The sequence below is a fragment of the Alligator sinensis genome, unplaced genomic scaffold (genome assembly GCF_000455745.1).
Source record: "Alligator sinensis unplaced genomic scaffold, ASM45574v1 scaffold849_1, whole genome shotgun sequence".
Taxonomy (NCBI): Eukaryota; Metazoa; Chordata; order Crocodylia; family Alligatoridae; genus Alligator; species Alligator sinensis.
Window position 1 is genome coordinate 783,066 of NW_005842271.1, and position 22,983 is coordinate 806,048.

Here is a 22,983-nt window from a genome sequence, read left to right on the forward strand (position 1 = left end):
GTTTTTTTTTTTTGGTGTGGTGGGAGGGTTTTTTGGGGGGGGGGGGGGGGGGTCCCCTTTTTTCTTGCCCATTTTCTTTAACTGTTATTCTGACAAAAGTGTATTAGGGTAAAGCTTCTACATCAGAAAAAGCACTCAAGACTGTTGTAAACAACGGTCCCCATGTTTAATAAATGTAGACTAGTGGTTTGTTTTGCCCCTAGAGATGCAGTTGAAGACTTTGTGTTCTGATGAAGTCTGGAGCATATAATTTTTTCTGAACCACTAAGTGTATTTAAAGAAAATGTTGCATTCCATGTTTCATATTTAATTTAAATTTAACTAAACATTCATTAGGGTGATTTGTCAATCTCAAAAAAGGCAGGTGAGTGCCCATCTCCCATTGATATTCATGGGGTTTTCTGTGGGTTTTAGGCACTTATGTGGCATTTTTGCCATTGTCTGTCCTGCCACTCTCCCCCAGGCAGTCCATTTAATTTAATATTTCCTTTTAGTGAGTCAAAACAAGCTGTTTTTAAAGTGGTGGTAGTACTAATTTCTCAACCCCTCCATTCTCTTCCTTCCATCCTTCACATCAATTCCCAAATGCTCCTTTCTACAGCTGTGGGAGAAGAGCCTTGCTAAGAATCATTCTTGCAGACAAAGTTTTTATGCATGAATACAACGCTAAGCTGTAGCATTTCTTTACATAACCTTTTAAATTGCTCATTGAAGTCTAGAAAACTGCTAGAGGCTGGAATTAAATTTTCCTTTCCATCATAGACTGCACTGCGATGCCAAGGTCAGTGATAGGGCAGAAGCATCTGTCAAACATAGAGCGTCCACCAGGATTTCACTGTCACTGACAAATGTACATTTCTTTTTTAACCCTCATACTATAGAGGTACTTAAACTGGTCCCAGGGTGCAGGGAGAGAATGTGTGAAGAATGGAAGGCATTCAAAGAATTTTTCTAGTGCTTCCTTTACAAGAAATAGCTTAATTTTTTTGCAGAGCTTTAGATCAAACTTCATTCTCCTTTTTTTTTATTTAAAGTATTTCAGCTGCTGTTGTTGGTATTGTGAGGATTTTTTGATCCTAATATTCCAAATGAAGCATTCATTCTGGAATTAAGGCACTGAAGTTCTCAGTTTGGGAGACGAGGGGTTAAATTATTGCTATTCATTTGGTGTTCAATAAATAATGAGAATGTTTTATTTTAATTTGTATTTCTGAATGAGAGTTTAGGGTCTGAGAGTTCAGTCGTGCTTGTCATCATCTGGAAGGGCACCATCAAATACTTACTGAAATCAGTTAATAGGCTTTGTGTCTGCTATGTACATCAATGCAAGGGACAACATAAAATAGCAAGATAAGATGAGGCTGCAAAAAGCAAGTCTTCTGCACTCCTTGATTAGCAAAGGCAATAGTTATTTGCTCCAGTCATGTCCCACTAACTATTCAGGCTCCGGAGCAGGCAGATGACTGCATCATCCAATCCAGTCTGGGTTTCTGTTTTCCCAATGTCTGATCTCTTCAATCCCACCCCCCCTCCTTTTTTTCCCCCCTTCTCCATTATTTGAGGCTTCAGCTATCTTCCCTTAGCCATCCAGCCATGGCCCCAACTGATTTTTACCAAATAGCCTACTAACCTTCTTAATCCAGTTCACCAGTTCATAGTGAATTTTTAGTATGGTGAATCTAAGAGAGACAATGTAAAATAGTCTGATCTTTACTTACTAAATCAAATGTTTTGTATATATAGCTTCAGTATATTGATTCACACTTATGTAGATATAACGAAAAAAGAAAACTATCAGTATATGTGTTTGAGAGAGACTTATTTTAAAGAGATGGAATACCATTTAGATATTTTGTTTCTATCTCAATTTTTTCTGTCTATTTATAGTTTGGCACCTTTACAAATGGTAGAACATATTACTACTATATGATTTAAATCTTTTTCTGTTTGGAAAGCAAGTTGAAGGTTTCTTAAAAAGAGGAAAGCCTTTTTCCCTTTTAATACATAGCTAAATATGTAACATGACAGAACTCCAGACTGATTGCTTCTTCAGACTAGTAAATAGAGCCAGCTTTGCAGTGGTTTGCAAATAAATAATGTATTATAGCTCATCAAATAAAGCTTTGGGCAAATACTATTCTAAAGAGAAGTCAGGCTATTGCCCTAAAAATTAGTTAATGGTACAAAAATTATAATTTGTCAGATATTTCTAAATCCTTGTTACTCTTGGCTTGGGTGACTTGGTGTTGTATTATGTTGTCATCCCCGTATCTCTACTCACACCCTGAACATTTTACAGAATTAGCTCTCCTATATTGCTTCTGGTTGAGGGATATTCTCTGAGGTTTTTTCCACTTAAACTAAGGACTTCTTTATGTTTTGTGCTTTTTCCTTATTCTTATTTGCAGAAGAGGGGGGGAAAGTATGCATAAGTCTTTAGGCATGTAGCTCGCTTGTGATTTTTCAGGAACATCTTCCTAGAAAATCAAAACCCCTTTTTAAAATACATGCATTTAAATATTCAGTACTACAAGAATGTGAAGGGACTGCAGTATTTGGGGCAAACAGGTGTTTTACTTTACTTTTGAAGCATACAGATTACCTGCAGAAAATTTAGCAATCAACACAGGCTCTGGCAGCACTTCTTCCTGGAATTTCTGGATATTTGAAATAAGTTATGTAACCATTACATTTCGTGGTTTTTCATCTTCATTTTTTTAAAATTGGCACACACACACACATTCCAAAAGTATATATTCCTGGTTTTTTGTGGGGGTTTAAAATATGCTGGTGCAGTAAACACATCAGTATTTTTGCAATGGCAAGTGGCATAGTAGTAACTATGGATGTAACTATGAAATGCATTTTGGTGTGGGAGTTGAAGGAATTCAGACGTTTGCCGGTAGTCCTATGTTATAATATGCTTTCATGCTTAGTGATTCCATGGCTGTTCATATGGCATGCTAGGTAGTGCTCTTGCCACTGAATAAGAAAGTCATACAAGTCTCACAGCAGAAACTGAGCTGATGTTTTTCAGTGTATAGCTCCTGGGCAGCTAGAGAAGCTATCCTGTAGAAGAAATATTGAACTAAGAACTCATCTGCCAAGTCCTGCTGACTGCACAACGGTGGGGGGATTAAAAGCCCTCCAGTGTTTTTTGTAAAAATAAGACATAAGACTACTACCCTGGACCACCAGTCTTCTCTGTAAAACCAGTTCTAATTTCCAGTAATATAAACTATTCCTGAGAATTTAAAGGTTTTTTTCTTCCTAGGTCTCAGTCTATTATTGATAGGTATTTTACTGCTTTACAGAATGGCTTTGAATGCCTTATATATGAAATACACTATTTATTCTTTTATTCATTTACACACTATAACGGTGACTTTCTGAAATGATACATGAAGTACATAGAGAATAACAATTTTCAAAGATCAAGCAGAAACTTTATATCCATAGTTTTGTTTTTACAAATGTAATATAGAAGCCTTTTACTGTCTCAGTCACCTGTACCCTGATAGTGATAAATAATCAAAGCTGCAGCTGATTGCCATGCCACACTTTAACTTACTCATATGTTAGATTTTTTTTTCACTTTTGTTTAGTTGAGTTCAAAACCATTTGTTTGGAGATTTCCAGATGCCAAAAGGAAACATTTCTGTAATCTGCCTGTGGAAAAAGTAATCTGCCTATGGAAAAAAATTATTTATAATGTGATTACTTAAAAGTTGGTTAGTGACCCTAAACATCAGGATTTATATTTCCAGTGTAAATGTGGAGTTTTCTATATGAATGACTTAAAGCAAGGATGAAACACCAGTGATACATACCACAAGTGGAAGGGGCAGCCTCTGTGTGTGGCACATGGCAATCAAGAAACACAGCAGCAGATAAGTCAGGGAGCAGAAAGCAAAGCAACAGATTTGGCAGGGAGCAGGAAGCAGAGTAGAAAACGAGGCAGGAAGAAAGAGCAACAGATTGAGCAGGAGAAAGCCGTTGGACTGGCACTTGAGAGAGGTGCAGGTTTTACCCTGTGCCAGGCCTGCTAGGGAGGCTGGTTCTCACTGCCTTAAGACATTCTGAGCTTTGTCATTGTACTCAGAAACCTGTAATGACAATCGGGACCCCTCTACATATTGCAGGTATTGCACAAATAACTGGTTACTTGCGCAATTACCTGGAGACCAGCTACACATGCAAAGTAGCTGTCACATAATAAAAAGCTCCAACAGCTCTAAAGTTAGACCTCAGCAACATGTACTAACTTTATAGCTGGTTGCTATCAAGCTTTAATTTGCACATGTAGCAGGGTCTCCTCCAAGAAACCACCAGACCATTGGGATCGCAGCTGCTGCAGTCCATAGGGCTCTGAGGCGTGGGAAATCTCTAGGGCTAGAGGATCACAGCAGGGTGATTTATTTATTTATTTTCAAGAAGCAGTATAGCTGTCTGCCTTGATACTTTCCCCTTAGATAATGAGACTTCCAGTGATAGTTTAAAGACACTTGGCAGTACAAAGTAGCTTAGGAAATGGGAGATTTTGGCTTATTATCTTGATTTTGTTGAGGCACTCTGATACAATGGTGGTTTTGCCTTCTACACCTTGTATGGAAACTATTGAAAAATCTCCTTAATTACCTATTTGTTTAGTATTCTATTCTGGCATCATTGTGACAAGAGAACAATGGAGATTACTACTTATTTTGCTGTTAGTATCTGCAAGAATTCCCTCAACACCATATGTAAAGTGACAGCTTGGAAAGGCTATCACTTAATGATAGTACCTTGGGGGTTTCATGGCATTTTTTTTTCTTCACTCAGCATTGTATCTTAGTTGCTCTTGAGATTTGTGAAGTGCTAGTGTAAACTCCAATTAATAGTCTTTCAAGCTAGTCTCTATAGTGACATTATTTAAAATTTCCCTACCTCCTGTCTCTTCGCAGCTCCCTCCACACACGCTCTTCATCACACCCTTGTCTGGCTTTCTGTGTTGTATTTTATCTTGACCATAGCACAAGATGCGTGGGAAGGTCACACTGGTTTTTCATTTAGACAAAAGCAACCTAAAGCTGTTTGATCAGAAGTATTTTTTTGCAGTCCCAATCTGCTCTGTGTTGGGGAGGCGCCTTCAGATCCTATTCTGAACTTTTTGTTGTGTAGCACTAAACAATGGAAAATGACTGAATAGTGCTATCGCTTGGGCATCATGGTGGAAGCCATCCTTCTAAATTTTATTTATAATTTGCTGCTACTGTGCTTTCTACCAATGATACATTTCTTTAAAAAACAAAAAAGCCCCCAAGAACAGCAAACCCCGCCCCCCCACCTTTATTATTTGTAGTGGCAACACAGAGCCATGATTTAAGTTTTATATCCCTTCTTCTAGCTGTCCTAATAGAAAATGATGCACCAACTTGCCTGGTGCAAGAGATGGTCAAAGCAAATATAGTAATTGATGGTGAATAGTGGGAACAGATGGTGTCAACAATATAGATCTATTGTTTACACACACCTGTAATTCTGAGTTACAGCTGCAGGCAAAAAGGGACTCTTAGAATATCTTGGCTGAAGGCAATTATAGCTACTTGGGTTCCCTCTCTGAAAAAAGAATATCTTTTTTTAGCTACTTTTAGGGAATTGTAATTGGCAGATAATCAACAAACTGCTTGGAAGGTGTCATTATTTTTGTGTTAATTTTAAGAAAAATCAAATATGTTTATTTACATCATGCTGTGTTGCTTTACAACTGAATGCATTCTTATTGCTTCAGTGATGCAGGTTTTTAGGGTCTTGATTGTTTTGGCAAAGATGATTCTGCTTTTGGTTTAAACTCTACCTACTGAAGGGTGATATCTTACTACTCTTTGGCTTGGAACAGATGTTGCATTTGTCCCTGGATAAGTTGTGCCTGTGTTTCTCTTGGAACAGAAATATCCCTGGATTGGTGTTTACACACATCACCTTTCTAACCAGAGTTTAGTGAGCAACTTCTGAATGCACTGCTGCTTTTTTGCTGTTGATTCAATGATGCACGGTCCTGGGATAAACTGTTACTACCTCTTATCTGGGAAACTTCTTCAGGATGTATCTTGGGACAGTGAACATGAATGTCTCTATGATGCACTTCATCCCAGGATAAAATAGTTTATCCTAGGATAAAGGTGATATCTGTTTGCAGCCTTTGTATCATATAGCTTCTCTGATCCAGGCATACCTATAGGTCTGCTTCAGAGAAGATGTGCCTTCTGAATCCTAACCCTACCCTTCAGCATATCAACTACTCCCCACAGCTTGGTGTCATCTGCAAATGTGCTGAAGGTGCATGCCATCATCCAGGTCATTGATGAAGAAAATTGAAAAAAACTGGCCTCTGGGGCACTCCACTTGATACTGAGTGCCAGCTAGACATCAAATCATTGACTATTACCCTCTGAGCCCAATGATCCAGCCAGTTTTCTATCCACTTTACAGTCCATTCATCCAACCAACCTGTACTTCTTTAGCTTGTCTGTGAGAATGTTGTGGGAGATCATATCAAAAGCCTTGCTGAAGTCAAGGTTTATCATATCACATCCACTGGTCTCCCCACATCCACAGAGCCAGTCATCTCATCATACAAGGTGATCATGTTGGTCAGACATGACCTGTCCTTGGTGAATCCATGCTGACTGTTCCTTATCACCTTCTCTAAGTGCTTAGAAATGGATTCCTTGAGGACCTGCTCCATGATTTTTCCAGGGACTGACGTGAGTCTGTAGTTCTCTGGATCCTCCTTTTTCTCTTGCTTAATGATGGACACTATATTTGCCCTTTTCTAATCATCTGGGACCTCTCCTGATTGCCATGAGTTTTCAAAGATGATGGCAAGTGGCTTTGCAATCACGTCATCCAGCTCCCTCAACACCCTCGTGTGTATCCAGCTTTCCTAAGTAGTCCCTAACCCAGTGGCAGGCAATTATTTCAGGCGGAGGGCCACTTACCCAGTTTTGGCAGGCTGTCGAGGGCCGCATGGGTAGCCCCGCTCCTTGACAGGTGCTCCATCCCCTGGTCACCATCTTGGGACCAATGTCCCAATGCCTTGGGACCAATGTCCCAGGGCCAGCAGGAGTGGGCCCAAAGCGGTGTGCAGGCTGGCAGGGGTCTGTGGAGCTGGGCTGCGCTGCACCAGCAGGGAGAGGGGGGAGCTGGCTCGGCTCCGTAGAGCCCCTGCCAGCTGGGACCCCGTGCTCCTGCCACCCTGCTCTGGGCCCCGCCAGCACTGATTCTGGGGCACCGGTGCGGACCCCATGCTCCCACTGGCTCCCCGCCCACTCACACCCAGTACCCCCCAGCCCTGTGGTACAGGCTGAGGGCAGCACATAGCCCCAACCCCCTGCTCGCTGGCAGGGAAGAAGCTGGTGCTGAGCGCAGGGAAAAGCAGCCCCTCACCCACCCCATGGCCAGCGCTCCCTGCTGCAGGCTCCTGCAGCCCACGTGGGGCTGTCCAGAGCAGGCACAGGCAGCCCCAGGCAGGCTGTGAGCAGCTGCAGCGTGGGGCACCGGCCACAGGGCGAGAGAGGGGTGCTCTTCCCTGCACTCAGCACCAGCTTGTAACCCGCCCCACTGTCAGCCTGGCAATGGGGCTGGGTTACAAGGTGGTGCTGAGCATGGGTGGGGGGGAAGCAGGCCTTCACCCGCCTCCTGCTCAGTGCCCCACGCTGCAGCTGCTCACAGCCTGCCTGGGGCTGCCTGTGCCTGCTCCAGACAGCCCCGTGTGGGCTGTGAGCACCTGCAGCAGGGAGTGCCAGCCATAGGGCAGGTGATAGACCACTTTTCTCCAGGCAGGGAAGGAGCGCAGGGGGAAAAGCGGCCCCGCCCCATGGATGGCACTCCCTGCTGCAGGTGCTCACAGCCCACACGGGGCTGTCTGGAGCAGGCACAGGCAGTCCCACACAGGCTGCGAGCAGCTGCAGCACGGGGCGCCTGCCACAGGGCAGGGCAGGGAAGGAGCCACTCCCCCCAGCTTGCCTGTGGTTCCGGTGTGGGGCAGCCACATGCTCCCAGGCCAGAAACCCTGGCAGGGTCTTCCAGCTGGGGGGGGCAGGGCTGGGCAGACCCTGCTGTTGTTGGAGCCCACGAGGCTTCCCCTGGGTCCTCCTGCCCTTGAATCCTGCCATTTTTGACAGGAACCAAGGGCAGAGAAATACTAATTTTCTGCATTTTTTAGGGGCCCCATGGGCTGGATAAAATGGCCTCGTGGGCCACATCTGGCCTGCGGGCTGTATTTTGCCCACCCCTGCCCTAACCTGTTATTTTGCCACAGGTGTCTGTTCACCTCCTCCCTAAATTGCTGCCCAGTGCAGTAGTCTAGGAGCTGACCTTGCCTGTGAAGACTGAGGTGAAAAAGGCATTGAGTACTTCAGCCTTTTCTGCATCCTCTGTCACTAGGTTGCCTCCCCATTCAGCAAGGGACCCACACTTTCCCTGATCCTCCTCTTGTTACTGGCATACTTGTAGAAGTAACCCTTCATGGCCCTTGCTAGCTGCAACTTTAATTGCACTTTGGCCTCTCTGACTTCATCCCTACATGCCCGAACAATACTCTTATATTCCTCCCTAGTTGTTTGTCCAGTTTTCCACTTCCTATTAGCTTCCTTTTCGTGATTTAGCTTACTGAAGTGTTCCTTGCTAAGCCAAGCTGGTCTTCTACCATACTTGCTAGTCTTCCTGTGCATTGGGATGACTCGTTCCTGCACTCTCAGTAAGGTAATATAATATAGTTCCCCCTTTGCCTTCCTATTTTAATTCACAAACATTCTTCCCCAGCAACTGCAGGCTCTGTGTATGCTTTGAATAACAGAAGTTCAATCTGTTTGGTTTCAGTGAAGTAAAAGAAATGGTGAAAAAGCACTGTTCTTGATTTTTAAATAGCTCTTTGTACCTGAAATCTCAGGAGAGTGCATCTCAAGACTGAGGTTTTTTTATAGTTATAGTTATTCTTTCACATTGCTAAGGTATGTTTAAAAGGAGTAGAGAAGGCTGAAATGAGAAATCTTTCCTTGAGGAACTAATAGAAATTGAGCCTTCCTAAAGGCAGACTGTCTGGAGGGAAAACAAAAAGCTAACAACTTAAGATGAAACTGCTTTTATGCAACACTTGCATATTGCAGTTGAACAATGTGTTCTGCCACATTAACTTTGAACTCTAATGGTAAATAGTTTTTTATTTCTTTCTTTCTATTTTAAAAGATATGATTGTGTATTTACCTACTTGTAATCCTAGAAACAAACATAGGTTGGTTTATAGCTCTTGAATATATGTGGATGACTTAAGGAATTTTTCTATCTTTCCCTTGGTTTTAGAAAGGTTGAAATTCAGTAGTCCCAGACTGTTATAGCATGTTATTTAACAGCTGAGAAGGCTTAAATCTAAAGTGGAGTATATAGTCTTCACCTCCCCAGCTGCTTAGGACCCTAAAGGAATGTGCCCCACTGTTGATAACAGATGGTTGTGTAACTACCAGAGCTACTTAATTTCCTGGCAAGAGGAAGTGTTACAGCTGGTGGAAGCAGAAAGGAGGAAGAAAAGGTATTCATATTCTTAGTGTCCATATTTAGGAAGCTCTAGCACTTTAAATAACATATTTCTAATTTTAGCATCTTTAAATAGATTTGGTCTGGGTGATATCAAAGGATGACATTTTGTTTTTTCTTAGGTAAATGCCTCTGGGACAAACCAAGAACAACCAACCCCAGAGGTAAAGAATTAGGGGTCCAAAAGTCTTTGGTAGATTCCTTTGCTTATCTTGCTACCAAAAGTTATTCAAGGGAAGGTATCTGAAAAACAGATCATTTCCAGGTGGCCACAGTTTTTCTCATCCTGTAAGGTCTTGTTTTCCATATAGCAGTTGAACTGTAAAATTAAATGAAATTTAATATCATGATCTTTATGCTGCTTAACATATTGCTTAATAGCTGTAATTTTTATCCACCTAGATTTTGAGTGGGTGTAGCTATGCTTTTAAATTCAGACAATTAATTAAATCAAACTAAAGAATACCTACATATTAGACCTTCATATTAAGATTACCTTCATATTAATCTCTAGTGGGTTATGGAATAGAGAAAATCCCACACAATTTACTGATTCGTTTTGATGCACTGGCTGGGGGAGTAGTTAGCTGATTGCACGATTTCACAATGATTACACACTTAATTCATACAACACAATTTTATTTTAAAATTCTTTGCTACGTATATAACACTGCTTAGCTTTAAGAAATACCACAAACATTAAAAACACAATAATTACATATATCAGAAACAATGCTCTGAATGCACTTCCTTCCCAAACAATGCTATAAGAATTAGTGTTACAAAAACAACTACAATTACAACTAAAAGTTAAATTTGAATCAATACTGTTATTTTTCATAATATACTTACAATCCTAGAATTCCGAGAAGCCAAATACCAAAATATTGTTTCATTCCTCAGTAGTACGATTTAATGGGTTGGCCTCAGTAGTACGGTTCAATGGGCTCGCCTCAGTAGTACGGTTCAATAGGCTGGCCTCAGCAATACGATTCAATGAGCTCGCCTCAGTAGTACGGTTCAATAGGCTGGCCTCAGCAATACGATTCAATGAGCTGGGCTCAGCAGTGATAGGACTAAGTCCCCTTCCTTCAGTCCCTTTCGGGCGCTCTGCAGCTTCAGCGTGAACTAAGAGATTCGTGTTCACGGAGAGGTTGGGTCAGGTGATCAATCTGGTCCGGGCTACACTTGCGATTCTTCCTTCGTTGTTCTGCAAGTGAAGTCACCTCCAAATTGGGACAGTAAGTTACAGGTTTTTATTGAGTGAGCTGCCGTCAGTGGGCTCCTCCTACTCAATTTGTCACTACTCCCAAATTTGGGCTCGGATCTTACTCAACAGATTCTTTTGAAATTACCTTTGTTGAGCATTTTAAATTACTGTTGGGGAGACTTCTTCCATATCACTGTAAATACCCTTTTTTTTTTTTAACCAGTCTGGTTAAAAGGCCCTAGGCTTTGATGTCTCGGAACTCAGGATATTTGCTTTCTTTGTAAAAGATACAATTTAAATTAAGGCTTTAAGTGAAGTCAGGACATTTTTCACGTAGTCCCAAAACAAAGAACTAGATAAGGAGATAAATCCTATCTTCTTCCTGAAACTGGCTAATGGGCAACCTTTACAAACATTCAAACTATTTCATTCAATATGACAATTAATAATTTATGAGAGCACATAGAAAATGGGGTTATCTTCTGTCATTTTTCTTGATGTATTTGTAATATCTTTTAAAATGTAATGATAGCAGTGAAGCTGTTTTTATATCTTAGTGTTTTGATTCTTTTTGTAGTAATATCAATAATACTTCTATCAACCAGTTTAGTTACTGACAGTCAGATTCATTCCCACTAAAAACTACTTTAATAAACTAGTCGGGTACTCCTCAAAGACAAAAATGCATCGGTGAAATCTGCTTTTAAGAAAAACATTCTTTGGTTTTCTTTCCAATAATACTGTTAAAAAGCTAAGTCTCCACTCTCCCCTATTTGTATAATTTCTAAAGTGCTCTGTATTATGTTGTAGCATCTCTATTAAGGTGCCCAAAATCTTCATCAGATACAGAAACATGTACTTAAACTCATTTCAAACAACTGCATTGGCCATATTAATTAATACTGGGGTTTGAACAGTGAAGTCGTAGTATCCAAAGTTTGAAAATGTGCTACCTTGCTTGGCTTCTCATCTTAACCTTCTGTAAGGAGGAGATTGAATTTTCCATCCTATAACCTTTAGAAGTTCTTGGAATGTCTACTGTATTTCAGGATATAATGCTTGTTCAGCACCCCAAGTGCACTGAGTATTGAGGGGGCAAGTAGGAACATTATTATGCATTATTTCTTGTAGAGGCATATGCCAGCGACTACTGGCACCAAGTGGTTAATGGTGGAAAGTGTTCTAGAGATACTGAATCAGTACTGCGTTTCTCTAGGGTGTTTCTCTATATTACTTTACAATGCAAACTATGAAAGATGCATTTTAAATGTGGAGAATATGCCAGAACAAATAAATGGGATCCAAGTCTTGATTTATAACCTGAAATACACTGTTAGTCATGAGCTGTCAGGACAAAGCAATTTTAGAACAAAGATACACAGCATCTATGTTTGACATTTATCAGAGGGTGGAAAACAACTAGTCACCATGGCTATCCAGGGTAACAGGGCATCTGTCATGTTTTTTAGCTCCCTATAGGACATCCTTCTATCTAGTTTTTTGGGTCAGTCCTTTGTGCTGAAAGTAGAGGAATGCTAATCCGTGTTTTTAGGACCCAAAAGAACCATATTAGTTCAGTGTTTTCCCTCCCTAGTAGTTTCCTCACACCAGCTCTTACTAGCTATAGAAAAACTGTAACTTCTCTTTCCCATTATTAATCAGATACTTATTTTCTTTCTTTCTTTTACTGTCTGTACCACAATGTTGTTGGTCTCAACGGTTGACTATGATAAGAAGAAACTGTCAGTCTTGTTTCTTTATTTCTTCTTTAAAACATATTGGAGACAAAGGCTTTAAGAAAAATTATGTTTATAGTAGAACTCCCGCCCCTCATTCCCTGTTTTTCCTGGGAGACTGTACAGATGACTGTGATGCTATAAAATAGGCTATTTCTCCACATATGAAGAAAGAAAAATCTAATTGAGTGTATGAACTGTTTTTTCTTAAGACTGCTTAAAATTATCTAAAAGCTTCCAAAATATCTGTTTAACTGAATAACACTGGAAGAAAGCCTTTTATAGATTTGTCACCTTCAGCTGAAGCTGACAAAGCTCCCAGTCATCATCACTTAGATGTCCAAAAAGACATGGAGGCAAAGTACAGAAGTTACACTTATTGTGCAGTAAGCAAGCAGAAAGTGTTCTACAGCTGTAAACGAACGGGCGCTTAGAGTACATAGAGCACTTTGAATCAGAAAAGATACTACGAAAGCCTTTTGCAGAGCAGTAGAGCAGAATAATTTGGCAGAAGTCTGAGTTCAGTATTGTTTGTTGCTTTGCCTGTGTTTAGCACAGAACAGAAACAACCTTGCAATTTTAAATTTGCGTATTTTCACTTATTTTTAAAGTAATCCCACCCTTCCTCACCTCTTGTACATTTGTTTGCTTTCTCTCTCAGATGTTCTAATTTTATACTTTAGGTCTGTTTTTAAAACAAAGCAAGCCATGGAAACTCAAGCAAAACTGGGGGGTTTGTCTTTAATCTACCTGGTTTATCGGAGTATGACCCAGTAATCCTGAACCATGGGCATCTTTTCTATATGTTCCTGTTAAGAGGTATCTGGTCAAGGAGTGGTAGAGACCCTTGTACCATGGGAGAAAGAATTGTCTAATAATAATGTGATAATTGCCCTGGACAATATGGAACAGTCCAAAAGTGATAATGGAAAAAGGTGACTTTGATTGATGTGCCTAATCATGATTTTCCCAGTAAGATTTCTTTAGTTCTTAGTTAAAAGGGTGACTTTGGATCTCTTGGTGTAAGTCATAATAGCACTAAAAATTAATACTATATATGTGTTCTGATTCTGATACTACCAATTCAAATTCAGCTTAACAGGTTTAAAACTCTTTCATATGTAGTAAAAATGAAAGCCTTACTCTCTTGTTGTTACAGGTATGACCCAGACATGGGGACCAAGTGTCAGGGTTAAGGGCACAAACCTGGGAAGTGCGAAACTAAGGAACACAGTGCTGGGAGTTCAAGAGCTAAAGGGTCATAAACCAGAATAGGAGCTAGACAGGAACTAGAGACTAGGAGCTAGGCAAGGGTTCTGGCTAAGTAGAGGTTCATTCAGGAGCTAGGAAAAGATTCACAGGTTTCAGCTGAGAGCTGAGCATCAGGAACTGGACTAGGGAACAGAGAAGCCAAGGATCAGGAATCAGAACTAGGACTGAACAACCAAGTCAAGAGCACTGTGACTAGAGAGAAAGGAAACCTATCTTGTTGCAAGTGCACAGAGCATTGCAAGGGCTGCTGTTCATATGCTGCAACCATACCCAAGCACTTTAACTGTGGCCAGCTGGAGGCGCTCGGGCAGCTTGTCTGCTGGCCTGCCACCTTGACTCCTGACACCTGCAAGACTGAAGGAGAGGAGGATGTAATGTTTTTGGTATGTACAGTTGATTTGGTGATTATTATTGTATTACAAGCCAAGGTTGTGCGTGTTCTCAAATAATGCACAGCTTGCTCAAATTCAGAGGAAAAGAATGATCTCCTAGGTCAAATTGGAATTTTTTTCTTTGAACCGCCTTTCTTGCTTGGACCTCTAGGCAGGAGCTATATTGCCTTCCAAAATTTAATTATCCAACAGCCAGAATATTTGCCCTGATAATTAGTTAATTAAATTAATATTACAAAGAATAATTTTTAATGTGAGATTTACACCAGAAATGCAGAAACTGAATCCATGTTGGCAATATATTTAATTTAAAAGAGTTCAAATTTGCTCAAACTGCTCATCACCAAGCTGTAGGCCAATAATTACTTGGTAAATTTCAAATTAAATTTGAATTTATCACCTTGCAGACAATTTGTGATCCTAAAAAGCAGTTAAATCAGTCAAATAAATTATTTATTATGAATTATTTATCCAGAACTCTTCATTACCATGCAAATAGCAATAGCTTGTTTACAAGCAGCCTTATTGGTATGTGTGTAACTAAAGAACACTAGGTATTAAGATCTTGATTTAAATAGCAAGTGGCTTTCAGAATCCTGTCTCCAGAAGGAGGAATACTGAAACTAATAGGGCTTCTAGTTTTTACCTTCCCTGCCCTCCCCGCGCTGACTCAATTGGCAAGGTCACATACTTTTGTGTTTGATGTGTAATTAGGAACAGTAATGGGGTAGAGAGAGAACAGAGTTAAACAATCAATCAGAATAGTGCAAAATCAATTTTGAGTTCTCTTCCAAGGGAAGACAGCTTCATTGTAGAACAACATCAGTTGTTCTACAGAAGTTGTAACTGAGACTGAGTTTCCATCTTAAGTATGACATAGTTCCTTTCCTCTAAAATCCACTGACTTCAAATTGGTAGGCGAGTCTGGAGTTGAGGCAGAATTTTTCTGGCCAATTTGAATTATGCAGGGCAGAGCTGGGCAACTATTTCTGCTGGAGGGCCACAATGCGTTTTGGTAAGCTGTCAAAGGCCACAAGGGTAGCCCTGGCCTTTGACAGGCGCCTTGCCCCCTGGGCACTGTCTTGGGACAAGAAGTCCTGCCCCCTGACCTTTGTCACTGGAAGTCCCTCTCCTTCCCGCAGAAGTACTCCTTGGGGAGGGAAGGGGGGGACTGAACCAGAAAAAAACTAAATCATATGCTAAAAGTCTAACATTCACTGTAACGTATTTTAATTTTCTTACAAAAAAAATATTTTTGTCATGATTTGTGTTTGTATAGTGTATAGAGAAGTGACTGCTTAATAAGTCAAAAATAAAGTCTTACTCTTGTATTTTGTGTGGGGGGTATGATTGGGGTGTGTGTGTGTGTATAGGGTGTGGGGATGTGTGGGGGGGGCATAGGGTATGTTGCCTCCAGCCAGAGCTGGACATGGTGACAAGAAGTGCAGCCTGCCTGGCCTGCCTCTATCACGCTGGGCTCCTCGCAGCGCATGTACAGTTCCTGGCACTTGCATGCCACTGGAGGGAAGCCCCAAGCGGCAGAGTCAGCTGCCTTCGCCCCTCCCTGCCACCACAGAAGTTGGGGCAGAGCTCCTCGTCACTTCTGGTGGAGTCCCAGCAGCTGCACGTGGTGGGGAATGCAGCTGGCTCCATTGCGTGGGGCTTCCCCCGGTGGCACACAAATGCCAGGATCTGCACACACGCCACAAGGAGCCCAGCATAATAGAGGTGGGCCAGGCAGGCTGCACTCCTTGCCCCCATGTGCAACACTGGCCTAAGTTGCGCACTCCTGGGCAGGGGCGCCCCGAGGGTCCCTGCTTGCTGCTGCTGCTGCTGCTGCTGCCACCAGCAGTGGAGGATGTGCACCATTGGAGGAGTGTGTGTGGGGAAGGAGGGGGGCAGGGATGGCCCTACCAGCCCCATGCTCCCCACCCCTGCCCAGCTGCAGTGCTCCCCCACCGCAGCTCCCCCTACACCCTCCACTTCCCTACCTGCTGCCTGGAGCAAGCGCTTCAGCAGGGAGACAAGGAGGAGCTGCTGGAGGATGGGGAAGCTGAGCAGGTCCCCATCAGCTGCAGTAGTGGCAGGAGCCAGCCCCCCCCAGAAGCTGCATGCTGGCTGGGCCAGGTCCTTCTGTGCACCAAGATGGGAGCAAGGCGTGCAGGCTGGGTGGGGTACGATTAATTGGTGGGTGCTTACAGGCTGGGTGGAATTGCCTGGTGGGCCAGATCCAGCCCACAGGCTATATCTTGCCTGCCCCGATATAGAGATTCCTGAGTTATCCCCCTCAAAATAGAGTAGTTAAGCATGATTACCATTTTTTTCTTTTTTCTTTTTTTTGATTTTCTGAAACAAAAATAGAATAAAGAGCAGGTTGGGCACATACTTGGCTGGGATGGCTTAGTCAGAGATTGTCTTGGCTTTGGCAGAGGCCTGAACTAGATGATCTTGTGAGGTCCCTTCCAGCCTTACTTTCCTATGAACCTATGAAATTTTTAAAAACAGCCTGAACAGGCTCCTTTAGCTGAGGCCTGGTGCCCTATACCTAAATGTAACTGGCTGCTAAGATGAGTATGGGGCAAAGAGCACCCTCCCCCAGGCATATATACATACATGGCTCTGATAGTTTGAGCTTAACATTCATGATGTGCAGCAAGTCTATTTACTTGGGCTTCTAAAGGGAGAGAGAGAGATGTTTAATGGAAGTGTTTGTTGTGGAACAAGGAAATTAAGGGATAGCTGCTGGCTTTACTTTGCTTTAATAGTCTAGTGGATTTTTACTCTGTGGCATCAGCTCTTAGAGAATTAGACAAATTCATCGTTTTGATTTTACCTGCACAGGTATTAACAGACATCAAATTGTCCAAAGTTACTAGCATTTACTCACTAGGAAAATGGTAACTTTAACAAACTTGTTAAGTCAAAGGACTGACAGAGTAAGTTTTCATTTACTTTTCTTCTTTCTTGTTACAGTAATGTTTGCACCAACCAGTTTATAATCCAAATAGACAAGTTCAGCAAGGGATTGGAAGGAAATGTTTAAAATGTACCATCAGAATGAGCAGAGTGATGGTTTGTAGACTCGTGGTGGGTCTGGTTTGTTTGGAGAGTTGGTTTGTTTGTTGGTTTGTGTTGCTTTAAGGCCTTTGTGATAAGATCAAGAGAGTGAGGAAGGAACTTGGACTAGAATGGGATAGAGGGTGGAGTGATGAAAGACTTTGTTTCTTGTAAGGAAGATTTTTTCTTCCTGGCTTATTGACCACCAAACTATGTCTTCCTTCCCTTCCCTCTTTCCCCCAGCCCTTCAGAACACAAATACTTTTTCATTGCATACATGTGCTTTTATTCGTGTATCTGTGCAGGAGCATAATGTGAGAAAGTGTTACTAGCAGCAGTTTGGTTTCTCCGTGATGCTTCTAAGACTTGGTGCATGTGGCATGAAGTGTATAGCATTGCTCAACTTTTACCTTGTACCCTTAGAAACCTGTGATGCCAAATTTTACCTCAAGCGTGAAGTTTTTTCTTAAGTAGTAAATCTGGTTTGGCTTTTATTAGATTTATCCATCCTGAATTGTAATTGTTTGTTCCCAGCCAGCCTGCTTTTCCTCTGTGTAGTGGAACAAGTAGATGAAGATAAAGGCATTTCCAAAAGGCATTCACTTGTAGAAAAAATACTCACTTATTGATGGAGATGGGAATGTTCAACATAATTAAAGTTGCTTCAACAAAGTCCTGCTAACAGCATTTACCTCTGTCTTATTGTAGATGTTTATGTCCATCCTGAATAAAACATCTGTTTCCTACTGAAATGGAATTCTGCTTTAATATTGTGCTGTTGGTTTTGATTTTCTCTTCTAGTTTGAACGGCATGACCCTGTGAATGGGCGGATCACTGAGCGTCAGTTTGGTAGCATGCTGCTGGCTTACAGTGGAGTGCAGTCCAAGAAGCTTATTCATATGCTGAAGCAGCTCAAGAAACACTTTCAGGATGGAGAGGTTAGTGGTTTGGGGAACAGAGGAAGATTAAGCCTCTGATGGCTATACCCATGGTATACTGCACTTGGGAATGGGAGCCAAAGTGTGACTATACTGCAACAACTCACTCTTAAAGTTCTTATGTTTATTTCCACTGAGGTTTACTTGTCTAAAACAGGGTTGTTCATCTGGCAGCCTGTGGGCCAAGGGGCCTGCATGGCATAGGAAGGTCCAGGAGGAGGTTATGCCACTGCTGGTAGTGCCTGCCTGCTCAGTGGGGAATACAAGGGGGATTCCAGGGGTCTGCCCCACAACATATGGCCTGCGCACTGTGGCCCCCAGCCCCACTGAAGTTGGACAGCCCTCGTCTAAAATATATTTGAGAAGTTAAACAAGACTTGATAGCTAGAAATAAACAAAGGAACTTGGGTATTTCATATTTTATACGATCTAAGCTTAGGAAGTGGCTTCCATTTTCAAACCAAGGGGTGGCATAGATGAGTTTGAGCCTAAGGTTTCCAGGAGGAATGCATTAGACTTCCTGCAATCTGTTCAAGCAGTAAAAGGAGACACATTGACTTCCTAGAAGAAGAACATTTAACCAGAAGTATGTGTGCTACAGTTGCAGGATCACAATGATAATCATTTAGGTGCATATGTAATGAGACCGATGCACATTTTAAAGTGTGTGCTACAAATGTCACCTTTTAATTTAAGGCCCCTGCTGGAGAGCACCCATTGTCCAGAGCCTGAATAAGCACTAAAGATCTAGTGACTTGACCTTGGATTAATTGTCTAACATGACTGAGTAGTTTATCATTTTATTATTAATATATATGAAAAATAAATGATAGGAATTAGACTCATAATTTTGAGAGGTAAAGGTTCCAGTTTCTGAAGTAGTTAATTTGAAGAGGAAGCCCTTAGAATAAAACATTTAAAATGAAAGAGCATCCTTTATCTGATCATGAAAGCATGGGGTGGTAAATTACTGCAGTGTTAGAATTTCATACCTGTTCCTATGAAGATTGATAGTTCTCCTTTTTTGATTAACTGGTTAGTGAACATAGCAATTAACCTAAATGGGAACTGATGAAAGACCTGTGATTCCTTGGTTAGTAGGCCTGACTGATTCGAAAGCACTTCCTTATAACAATAGAACTGTCATTTATTTCTTAATTATTTTAGGTCATTTTTGTGATGCAAAATATTTTAAGAAATATTGGACCAGATTTAGGCCAATCTTAATGTTCACTTTACCCTGCCACTTAAAGCAGCCTCCAAATGGTATAGGAAATCCTTTGCTGGTACGCAGCCAGTGTGGTCCAGTCTCTCTTGCTTCTCTCTCTGAGCCTGGCTTCAGGGTTGTGCTGGAAGAACTGGAGTATTTTCAAGCCCTGGGGTACAGCAGACTATAATAATTCTTTCTGATGTAAAGATTCTTAGGGGATTATTATAATTAGGTTATTCAACTTGCCACATTAACCAGGTTGGCCCCTGTCTAAACCCCAGCATGGAAATCTGCTCTAATTTGTGGGAGGACTTAGCCCAGTGGTTCTCAGCTTTTTTGGACTTGAGGCAACCCTCACTAGGCTCAAGGCACCCCTCCATAATTTTTGTGAATTGAGTGACACCAGTTTAAAAAATTAGTTAATATATTATAGTACTAACCTCCTTGCAAAGGGGCTGGACACTGGAGGACTGAGATCATCCAGGCAGGGACAAGACTGAGCCTGCACATACCTGTTTAGCTGATCTACTTATCTCATCACACCTCCCTTATCTCCTCACACCTCAGGGCACCCTTCAAAGGACCTGAGGGCATCCCAAGGTGCCCCAGCACCTTGGTTGAGAATCACTGACTTAGCCCATTATGTTAGTGTTAATTTCTGTCTCTCTCACTCTGTAAATGTTGTGGGCTTCTGGGAAAAAAAATGGAATCCGACTCTATTTACATGTCTTTGTTCAGTCATCAGTGTGACAAAATCAAGAACAAAGCTAATCACACTTTATCATGCATCAGCAGATGCATGACCAATAGAACCAAAGAGGTGATACTTCCCCTCTGTGGCATTGGTCAGACCGCAGTTGGAGTACTGCGTCCAGTTTTGGGTGCTGTACTTCAAGAAGGATGTTGATAGACTTGAGAGGGTCCAGAGGAGGGCCACTCCTATGGTTAGGGGCTTACAGGACAAGCCCTATGAGGAGATACTGAGGGACCTGGACCTCTTCAGCCTCCGCAAGAGAAGGCTGAGAGGTGATCTTGTGGCCACCTACAAATTCATTAGGGGAACACAGCAAAGGATCAGAGATGTTCTGTTCACCAGGGCACTTCTTGGGGTAACAAGGAACAATGGTCACAAACTGATTTAGGCTAGGTATCAGGAAAAACTTCTTCATGGTAAGGGTGGCTAAAATTTGGAATGGGCTTCCAAGGGAGGTGGTGCTCTCCCCTACCTTGGGGGTCTTTAAAAGAAGGCTGGATAGGCATCTGACTGGGATCATCTGACCCCGGCCCTCTTTCCTGCCGAGGCAGGGGGTCGGACTCGATGATCTGTCGAGGTCCCTTGCAACCCTAGCATCCATGAACCTATGAATTTACCATAAGTGAGTTTGCTATCCTTGGCAATTCTGTATTCATCAAAGCTTGAAAAATAGTGATGGAAAATTTTCTTTGTAGTTTGATAGATCATAATCAAAGTATTCTAGACTGTGCTGGAAGAAACTGGGGGCCTGAAATATGAGGTTCATAGCAGCCATAAGTTCCATCGGTTATACAAAGCTCATTTTACTGAAGTCCAAACGGGGTTCTGTCCACATTGGGAACAAACATCCTTCAAGAACTAGATTTGAGCTTCATAGAAGTTATGGCCTTTACCAGCACAAGCAAGTAAAATGCATTATACATCAGCAACACTGCTGAAAGGTGGACTTCACTAAAGTTGCAAAATAAATGTGGGAAGTTGAAAAAATAATAAAGATAGCATTGGGCCCCTGTGGGATCAAAGAGGGCAGCTGACATCCAACACCGAAGAAAAGGCCAATCTCCTAAATGATTTTTTTGCATCAGTTTTTCACCCTTCCAAGGGTGTCACTGTCAGACAGGACACGAACCAGCCTGGGAGCAGGTGGTGGGCCCAAAATTGATGTGGGTCAGGTAAAGGAACACCTTGAATATGGACATTCACAAGTCTGCGGGCCCTGACAGAATGCACCCAAGAGTCTTGAAGGAGCTGGCAGACATCATTGCACCCGCCTTGGCAAAGATATTTGAAAATTCATGGTGCTCTGGCGAGGTCCCGGAAAACTGGAAAAGGGTCAACATGGTCCCTATCTTCAAGAAAGAGAGGAGGGATGACCCAGAGAATTATAGACCAATCAGTCAGACATCCATTCCTGGAAAAATCCTAAATAAAATTGTCAAGGGATCCATCAACACCAGACTAACAGAAGGCAAGCTTCTGAAGGCCAGCCAACATGGCTTTGTGACTGGCAGGTCTTGCCTGACCAAACTCATCTCTTTCTATGACCAAGTGGCTCGAGCCCTGGACAAGGGAGATGATGTGGATGTCATATATCTAGATTTCATGAAAGCCTTTGACCTAGTTTCCCACAATGTCCTCATGGCTAATCTGGGGAACTGTGGCTTTGATTATCTTATGTTTTGATGGCTAGGTAACTGGCTACAAGGTCAGATCCAAGGAGTGCTAGTTGACAGGACCAAATCAGTGTGGTGCAGGGTGAGCAGTGGAGTCCCTCAGGGCTTGGTACTTGGGCTGGTGTTCTTTATCAACTTCATTAACGATCTGGAGTCAGATGTGAACTGGCAAAGTTCACGAATGACACCAAATATAGGGGAGGGCATTCGCACCACAAGACAGGCTGGGTATACAGGCTGACTTGGACACGCTCTAAAGGTGGGCTGACCAAAACTGGATGGCCTTCAATGTTGAGAAGTGTAAGGTGCTTCACCTTGGTAGGAAGAACCCTCAACACACTTACAAGCTCAGCAGTGCTACGCTTCCTAGCACTATGACTGAAAGAGACTTGGGGGTCCTGATTGACCACAAGATGAATGAGTCACCGGTGTGATGCTGTGACTGGCAAAGCAAACCAAACTCTGGCGTGCATCTCCCGATGCATCTCAAGCAAAACCAGGGATGTCATCCTCCCGCTTTACTTGGCCTTGGTGAGGCCGCAGCTGGAGTACTGCATCCAGTTTTGGGCCCCCCACTTCAGGAGAGATAGACATAGATTTCATAGATTTCATAGACATCAGGGCTGGAAGGGACCTCGGAAGATCATCGAGTCCAGCCCCCCGCCCAAAGGGCAGGAAGTCAGCGGGGGTCATAATATCCCAGCAAGATAAGCATCCAGTTTCATCTTGAAGGTGTTCAATGAAGGCGCTTGAACCACCTCCGGTGGCAGGCTGTTCCAGACCTTGGGGGCTCGGACAGTAAAGAAGTTCTTCCTTATGTCCAGCCTGAAATGATCTTGAAGTAGTTTGTGACCATTCGACCTCGTCATCCCTTGGGGCGCTCTGGTAAACAAACATTCCCCCAGATGCTGGTGGTCACCCCTGATAAACTTGTAGGTGGCCATCAGATCACCCCTGAGCCTGCGCTTTTCCAGGCTAAAGAGCCCCAGGGCTCTCAGCCTGTCATCGTAGGGTCTGCTTCCCTGACCTCTGATCATGCACGTGGCTCTTCTCTGGACTCTCTCAAGCTTCTCCACATCCTTTTTGAATTGTGGAGCCCAAAACTGGACACAGTACTCCAGCTGCGGCCTCACTAAGGCCGAGTACAGCGGGAGAATGACGTCCCGG

General features: G+C 42.5%; 1 protein-coding gene across 1 annotated transcript in view; it reads left to right on the forward strand.

The window, feature by feature from the left end:
• The window catches only part of LOC102368624 (calcium uptake protein 1, mitochondrial), a 90,303-nt gene that overhangs the window by 21,242 nt on the left and 46,078 nt on the right, over window positions 1-22,983 (forward strand). The window contains exon 4 of the mRNA XM_006027894.3: window positions 18,042-18,179. Within this exon, the coding sequence (XP_006027956.1) occupies window positions 18,042-18,179 (138 nt within the window). The remainder of the gene's footprint in view (window positions 1-18,041; window positions 18,180-22,983) is intronic.